This window comes from Aethalodelphis obliquidens, unplaced genomic scaffold, assembly GCF_003676395.1.
Source record: "Aethalodelphis obliquidens isolate GAN/ISIS:26980383/991018 unplaced genomic scaffold, ASM367639v1 scaffold1, whole genome shotgun sequence".
NCBI lineage: Eukaryota > Metazoa > Chordata > Mammalia > Artiodactyla > Delphinidae > Aethalodelphis > Aethalodelphis obliquidens.
In genome coordinates, this window is record NW_020837945.1 from 45,983,551 (window position 1) to 45,992,464 (window position 8,914).

The 8,914-nt window shown below is 38.1% G+C and overlaps 1 protein-coding gene across 1 annotated transcript; it reads left to right on the plus strand.

Moving 5' to 3' along the window:
- The first annotated feature begins 3,685 nt into the window (after positions 1-3,685).
- Positions 3,686-5,924, plus strand: GPR15 (G protein-coupled receptor 15). The gene has a single exon (XM_027103067.1). It carries the CDS (start codon positions 3,818-3,820, stop codon positions 4,892-4,894), a length of 1,077 nt encoding a protein of 358 aa, XP_026958868.1. The 5' UTR covers positions 3,686-3,817; the 3' UTR covers positions 4,895-5,924.
- The last annotated feature ends 2,990 nt before the right edge of the window (positions 5,925-8,914 follow it).

Here is an 8,914-nt window from a genome sequence, read left to right on the forward strand (position 1 = left end):
CCTGCGCGTCCAGAGCCTGTGCTCCGCAACGGGAGAGGCCACAACAGTGAGAGGCCCGCGTACCACACACATACACAAAAAAGAATCACTTTGAGGGCTTATTAAATATAAAGTCCTAGACTCTACTCCTAACAACTCTGGTTCAATAGATCTGGGACCAGCTTCAGAAAGCTACAGTTTAGTAGGCATCCCAGGTGACTCTAACGTGGGTAACGTGGTCTGGCATCCACAGGTTCAAAACAATGACATTAAGAGGCCAAAAAAGACTTTAGTTAGAAAAATACTATAAGCTAGAGGCCGGTGGAAAGTTATCGATGGTCTCTGCCTTCAAGCTGCTCATGATCAGCTCAGGAAGTCAGACGCCAAAACAACTTACCATGTAAAATGAGATAATAAGTACTTTAGAAGCAGAGTTGTAAAAGTTCTTAGAGAACACAAAGCTGAAAACAATGATCTCTGCCAGGAATGAAGGGGGAAAGCTGAGCGTGTTTTGTTTTGTTTTGTTTTTTCTGAAAAAACAGTTCTTGAGAGGTGACACGTGTCCTGTAATTCAGTTACTGATATTTACAGTTTACTCTTTTTTTTTGGTCATCGCCTTGTTCATACTGCCATTTCATATGCTTATGGTGTCCAGTGTTGTTTTTGAGTTTTGGTCTGTGCGTAGCTGGTTATTTTACTGTTAGTTTCCTCATGTTTATTTCAAAGAGCATTTAAAATGAAAAATGATTGTAGTTCCTAATTTATTTAGAACTATGACCTCCCCTATTCTATCTAGTTAGCTTTTATTGTGGGTTCTGTCTCATAATAGCTCTGTACTCTTCGAGCTATTAAAAGACCAGTACTATGCTGTGTGTTCCCTTTTTTGGCTTAAAACAATTTATTTTCTAACTTGGGTTCCAAGATACGGTTGATCCATGATGGGTATTCTCATACTGCAGCATTCTACCACTAATTACCATAATCCAAAGTGACTATATATGATAAAGCAAATCATTTTGTCTACAGCTGCTTCAAAGTTTACTGAGGAAGTCAGATTTGAGATAGTTTACATCAGTAGGCTAACAGCTTTGGAATGCTGAAAGAAAATTTAAGACCTACAGAATAAATGTGCAGACAGATGTTTTCCTCTAGAGTATGAGCATGAACTCTTTTCCATTTTATAATTCTTTTATGTGGAATTCTTGAGACATATCTAAAAAAAATTTTTTTCAATATCTTAGCCCCAGAATCAAACTTATCTTTTCAAATACCAGAAGAACTTCTGGCTGCAGAATGCAAAATTCTAATAATACAATTAAAGTACAGTTACAAAGAAATTTTTAAATATATACATATAATTGCTTCTTTAATGCACACACACACACACACACACACACACGCACACATACATATAGTGTTTAAATATTTAAATTTTCCATGTTTACCCCATCAGTCCTTTTCAAGTAAACATTGTTCTACTTCAAACTATTTGGCAAAATGAAATATTCTATTAAATAGTTAAGGCTTACCCAGTGAGAAAGATTTCTATCCAAGAAATGTCAAAAAGTTAATTAGTTTATCTCCTCTGCAGCCTATACTTAGTGAAGAATATACCCTCCCACTCCCTCTCCAGGAACAACACAGAGCAGCCTAGGACACAAAAGAAGGTAGACGCAGGCCCGTAAATCAACTCCCAAGTGACTTTCTGGGGCTGCCCCAGATCAGGGTAGCCCTCATCCTCCCCTGACCCAGACTAAATGCCTGAGACTGAGGTGGTAATAGAACACATCAGGAAGAAGACAGAAAGAAGGAGCACAGCAGGCAGGATCATTCTTTTCAGTATATTAATTACGGGAGAAATAATTCCGTAGAAAGGACTTCAAGTGTTTAACAATTATATTTTCATCTATGCAATAGTAGTATCAACCTGAAACTGTAATTTTGACGAAGAAATGAGATGGAGGGAAAGTAAGGGCAGAAGGGTATGAAGGAGGCTTGAGCCACTTTGGCCAGTAAAGAATTGAAATAAAAGGAGTCAGTTTCAGAATTTGTTGTATTTTACTATGGTAAAATATAAATAAATAAAAGGGAACAGATGAGAGAAAAATATGATAGAATCTTTTTGATATTAGCCTGTTTCTCAAGTGTTTTGAATGAACCAAAAATCTTCCCTTTATAGTGCCTATACTGGGCACTCCTTTGTAATGTCACCTAATATAGTTCTGCCTGTTGCCAAGTCAGTAATTCCAAAAGTGAAGTTCGCTGATGTGTGCAGGCACTTACTGAAAAGTCAGAGCTCAAAAGCTAAAAAATCGGGGTTTCCCTGGTGGCGCAGTGGTTGAGAGTCCGCCTGCCGAGGCAGGGGACGCGGGTTCTTGCCCCGGTCCGGGAAGATCCCACATGCCGCAGAGCGGCTGGGCCCGTGAGCCGTGGCCGCTGAGCCTGCGCGTCCGGAGCCTGCGCTCCGCAGCGGGAGAGGCCACAACAGTGAAAGACCCGCGTACCGCAAAAAAAAAAAAAAGCTAAAAAATCACTGCTATCAAGGTGAGGCGTAAAGAAGAAAAGATCAGAGGGGATCTAGAGACTGATGAAGGATAGTTATTTGAGGGTTAGTAGGGAGAAAATCTCCTGCTCAAGGATATTAACACTAACAAAAGGGAACTTAATTGGTTGAATTATAATAACAGGTAATAGCGGAAAAATAGCAGTTTGTGACTTTTAAACCTGTGTTTGTAAGCTGCATAAATAACAGCAATGCCCACAGTTAAACCCCAATGAATTCATCCTTGCTAAATTATACTGGATCATGAGTAACATTTCCAAAGCACTTACTACATGCAAGGTTCTGAGCTAATTGTAGTGAAAACTTTTTTTTTTAATAATGATAAAAGCACAAGACATGGTCCCAGCATTTTGGGTTTGTTTTTTTTGTTTGTTTGTTTGTTTGTTTGTTTGTTTGCGGTACGCGGGCCTCTCACTGCTGTGGCCCCTCCGTTTGCGGAGCACAGGCTCCGGACACGCAGGCCCAGCGGCCATGGCTCACGGGCCCAGCCGCTCTGCGGCATGTGGGATCTTCCCAGACCGGGGCACGAACCCGTGTCCCCTGCATCGGCAGGAGGACTCTCAACCACTGTGCCACCAGGGAAGCCCTGGGTATTTTTTAAAACTTACTGAACAAGACAGGATCAATTATACATGAACTGAAAGAGCGAAATAAATGAGAAGAAACTAGTACCCTAATTGGAATCATTATGTTTGCCATAGATGTGGACTGGTATGATTTGGGGAAATTTACTCTTTATGCAATGGAAGACTATTCTCTTCACATTTCACCAATGATGTAAATGAAAACAGTATCTTCAACATCACCACCTTAAAATTCTAAAAGTAAAACAGCATACTGCATGTGAAATAGGAGGCTAGATCGGAAAGATTCTCAGTGTCAGAAAAGCAAAGATATCTTTAAGGTAGGTAAGGAGAAAAAGTTAATTCATTTCCTAATCTCTGGAGATTTAAAGAAACAAATTGAATGTCTTGAAGAAAAAAGTCAAAAAGCACCTCAGTTTCCTGGGCAAATGCAAATAAAGAAAACCACAACCACAACTACCCAATACCAATCAGGGTGGTGTTCCTTGTGGGCCCTTTCTGAGGATTGGTAGAAAATGTATTTTTTAATCTCTGTTTTTAATGCGTGTCCCAAGATCTTCTAAGGAAGGGGGTGGGGCAGGGAGAAGAGGCAGGCACTGTATAAAAGAAGCTGCCTTGAGAATTCTAAAATTCATACAAAAACTTCTTAGGTAAGAAAATTTACCAGATTTGGCACCTGCTGGACCCAGTGATGGACCCAGAAGCAACCACGGTTTACTTGGAATACTTCTATGTTACCAGCCAAAATCCTGATATTGACGAGACCCACTCCCATGTTCCTTATACATCAGTCTTCCTTCCAGTCTTTTACACAGTGGTGTTCCTGACTGGAGCGTTGGGGAACGTCATCCTCATGAGTGCATTGCATTTCAAAAGGGGCAGCCGAAGACTGATTGACATTTTTATCATCAACCTGGCTGCCTCTGACTTCATCTTCATCATCACGTTGCCTCTCTGGGTGGATAAAGAAGCATCTCTAGGACTGTGGAGGACAGGCTCTTTCCTGTGCAAAGGCAGCTCCTACATGATCTCAGTCAACATGCACTGCAATGTCTTCTTGCTCACCTGCATGAGTGTTGACCGCTACCTGGCCATCATGTGTCCAGCCGTATCCAGGAAAATCAGAAATAGAGACTGCGCGTATGGAGTCTGTGCCAGTGTCTGGTTTATCTCCTGCCTCCTGGGGTTGCCTACTCTTCTGTCCCGGGAGCTCACCCTGATTGATGGTAAGCCATACTGTGCAGAGAAGAGGGCCACTCCAGTTAAACTGGCTTGGGGCCTGGTGGCCTTAATTTTTACATTTTTTGCCCCTTTGGTGAGCATTGTGACCTGCTACTGTTGTATCACAAGGAAGCTGTGTGTCCGTTACCAGCAGTCGGGAAAGCACAACAGAAAGCTGAGGAAATCCATAAAGGTCATCTTTATCGTCGTGGCAGCCTTTGTCTTCTCCTGGCTGCCCTTTAATACTTTCAAGCTCCTGGCTATTGTCTCTGGGCTGCAGCAAGACCTCTACTTTCCTTCAACTTTTCTCCAGTGGGGCATGGAGGTGAGTGGGCCCTTGGCCTTTGCCAACAGCGGCATCAGCCCTTTCATTTACTATATCTTTGACAGCTACATCCACCGAGCCATCGTGCACTGCTTGTGCCCTTGCCTGAAGAAGTATGACTTTGGGAGCAGCACTGAGACCTCAGACCTCACTAAGGCTCTCTCCAACTTCATTCAGGCAGAGGATTTTGCCAGAAGGAGGAAGAGGTCTGTGTCACTCTGAAAGGGACAGTAACATTTCAAGCTCTGTTGGTGGATCGGAGGGTTCATTTGTGTCTGAGACAAGGCAAGAAGAAAAGTATTGCTAGTGGTAATACTGCTTCATGAACACAAGGAAGTGTTCATTTTTAAAGAGACATCTAGAAAGTCTCTGTGTTCCTGGATGTAATTAGGCCGTATGCTGTTTTGTTTTGGTTTTTTTCTTAGCTGAGTGGCCTTATTTGACCCTTGCCAATCAAGTTCACCAGGCAAAATACAACTCTTATGTCTGTGAACTCTAAGATAAAGGCTCCTGCTTGGGCCAGTTCCTTCCTGCATGGTTGTTAATGAACATTCAAGCCTTTTCCTCTCTCAGGAACCTAGATCCACACGACCCTTCATACCGAGCTCCAAAGTGGACAACATTTAAAGGATTCTGCCCACTTGTATCTGGTGAGAAATGTGGTGACAATGCAGGTAGTAAAAAATGTAATATACCTGTGCTCAGTAATTAATTATTCCTGAGTAATGAAGTGAGGTTCTGGCCTTAATCTTTAAAACTTTATATGGTAATTCTATACCATCTTCCAACATTGTCTTTCACCCTATACCATTCACAATAACTCTGGACTGGCGAAAGCTCACTGGGATAAAATCATTTTGTATTGTGTGTATGATTTGGGACTTTACCATTTGGTCTTCAAGAGTATTTTAACAAGAAAGCATAGGACAAGGTTTGACTTTTATTTTCCTTATACGATATGTCGGTTAAAATGTATCTTATTATAATGATGTAGTAACTACTTTTCAATGGGGTTTTACTGTACTCTTTGTTTTCACTGCCTTTACAAGTTAGGATATGGCTTTGTTTTAATTACATGTTTTTAATTACCTAGTTATCTAGTTATAAAATAAAAGTGCTACTACTACTGTAATTAGAGGTCACCAAATGCTTAGCAACACCCTCGTGCAGATTATCATTTTGTATTTTAATTAAAGTGTTAGTGCTACACATTCCCTGTAGCATCATTTGCTTGGTGTATGTAATTTCATGATTTGATCCAATAACATAGGAAGACAGGATGCTCTGTACTCAGCTGAAGGGAAAAATCCATAACAAAGATGTTACTGGTATTTTACATACATTTTTTGAAACTCAGAGACCTCCTGGACTTCCTTACCTGATAGATATTTACTGAGTCAATTTGTACCTATATTCCTTTTAAAGAATTTGAAGTGGAAAATGTAACTAGCAGCAACCACAAAAGGCTTTGCAGCAGCAAACATACTATTGTAATATATCTTTTGGTTCAAGATAAAATAGGTATGTTTTTGCCCCCACTGTTTACACAAATGAATTATTGCTTTATTTTTAAATATTAGATTTGAAAATCAGAGAAAGCTTAGAATCTTTTCAGAGACTAGGTAATTCAAGTTCATCCTATGTATCTTTCATATTAAGAGAAATCTCAAATATTGTGCATCTTCTTATAGTCTATTCAGAAGTTTTTGGTTTTATAAATTGGTAAATTTATTACTTTCTCTTAAACTTTTATTAAATAAAAATATAATTTTGTTATAAAAGTATTCTTCTATGTTGTATTAATTTCTATTAACATATCAATTAATACTGATATTCTAACAGACTTTTAATAAATTATCATAGATATAGAAAAAAAAGACTGTGTAAATCATAAGAAATAAAGTTTCTGGGAAAACTTCAAAAGTGAATTCAATATAATTAAATAGATCTCCAAAGGTTAAATAAAAGCAAAAATACAGAAAGTAGAAGACATTCACTTTTTTAAAACAAATCAACAAAAGCACTGTAACTAATCACAGAATCAGAGCCTTTGAGAAATGCTACCTTTAAAAAATAGCCCAATCAGCTAAGGTATTTGTGAGAAAATGAGAAAACCTAGGTTATTTGGTTTAGCTTCACCCTCAATGTTGGGACATTGAACAAGTCATTTTAATCTTTCATACCTAGATGTCATTGGTAATATCTATGTCTATAGAATCCTCAAGGATATTGTAAGAGTAATAAATATAAGTGAAAGGTTTTTTAAAATATTGAATAAAAAGTTATATGAAACAATTCTGTTTCTATCATTAATTATTGAATGTTACATAAAAGTTTCCAAACTAGATTATCAAATGACACTTAATCATTCTCATTTAACAAATATTAGAATCTATCCTACTTCTGTTTCACCCTTTTCATTTTTTCGTTTTAACGTGGAAGAAAAACATACTGTTATACTTTTTAATACTTTAAGTAGGTATGCTACTTGTGTGCCTTATGGAGATCTTAGCATATTTTATATTCATAAGGTACCAGTGAGGAAAGGAAAAATAGGCATAATTTTACAGACGGCATAACTCTGACAGAAAAAAATTCAAAATGTGATTAGTGTTATGTTACTATGAGAACCTACCACAGAAAAGCTATCCATTAAAGCCTGGGTGAGAAGCTGTCTGATAACTTGTAATTAATTTTAAAATTAAGGCACACATTCACAAACACACATTTAGTCCATTTGGGCCATATGGAAAGAAGAAAACTAACCTGATATTCCTGGGAGCCCCACAACTCATCCACTCTAACGAGTCAAAATCACCTCTGAGTGAGAACAACACTAAGTAAGAACAGTCTTAAAGGAAGCTGTGTGCGTGACTGAGAGGGGACGATTACTAGGGGTCATAAGTTAATTTTTAAATAGACACAGAAATGCACAGAATGATGGGAAGCTGAGTAAAAGAAATCTTCCTCTGATTCATCTTGACTCCTCAAATCATTCTCTATTCCCCCAAGAGATCTCAGAAGTGAGAAATGACTTGTCAAATGTGCATGCCACAGTGAACAGCGAGCCTCAGTTTTCCTGCAGGGCTCATTCACAAAAGTCAAACAATAATAAAAGAATTACAAATTGACTTCTAAAAGAGCCCCTGGTGTGGCCTGCTAGCAAGAGGATGCCTCCAGCCCCATGAGAGCAGTGCTGTCCAGAGAAAAAGCAGGAACATAATGCGAACTACCAGAAATGGGTAGTGGGTTTTGCTTCCCACAGAGCTTGTGGGTTGGATTTATCCCTTGCAAATGTCTTTTCTTATTTTAAGTTCTTTTCTCTCAGTCAACATTCTTTGCTTTTATCAACTCTATGAATAAGCAGTTATGACAAGACTTTACCTATCAGTGTACAGGGAAAAATAGTTCCAGCAACTTGACTTTAAATTTCAGATGCAAAAATCCACCTTAGGATTAGTTCCTCTTGTCTCTTGTTATCTTTGTCATTTTCTTAATAAAGCTACATTTCCTAAACGTATTTGATAAGTGGGAATTTCATCCTAAGATTGATTAACCTACAGCATTAAAACAAATAAACAAACAAACCAAAAAAAAACCACTTTAAATATCCAATGTGCCCAACTGTTAATAAAGTGAAAGTTCTTATGATAAGTTAAATCAAATGTAAACTCACACGAAATGTCCATTTATTAATCTAAAAGTGGAAGGAGGTACTCTGTTCGTTGGCAGACATTATTAAACTAAAAGATTCTTGGCTTATGTATATGAGTACCAAATTTCTAAGATCCAAAGGCACTTTAAAATTACAGTGGAACTGTTTCTGGGTTGGCCACATGTGGTTAAGTTGAATTGTGGCTAATTTAGGCAAGTGGCCCATGTAAAGGGTATATGATACAATGTTCATATTATTTTTATAATGCTCTGCAGACTGAGTAAAGGGTATCATCAATCTGACATTATTCAGTGATTTTCTCATTTTCTAATTAAGAAGATTTAATAATTAGCTAGTTTACTATCACTCCCATATTAACAAGAGTTGGGCTTCATCTATGAGAACTTTATGTTTGTCAACACTGATGGGAAATTTAGAATTTTTATCTGCTAACCTCTATCAATTCTGATTAGCAAGATTTCATTTCCTTACTACTATTAGTTCAAAATGAAATATAAAAAGTTCTTCTTGCTAGAATACTTTATATTTGCAGAAGATATAGGTATTCGTGTGATGTTCTTAAATCA

What these genes read in the sequence shown, in the direction of transcription:
- GPR15 (XM_027103067.1), top strand. Translation starts at nt 3,818, where the DNA reads ATGGACCCAGAAGCAACCACGGTTTACTTGGAATACTTCTATGTTACC.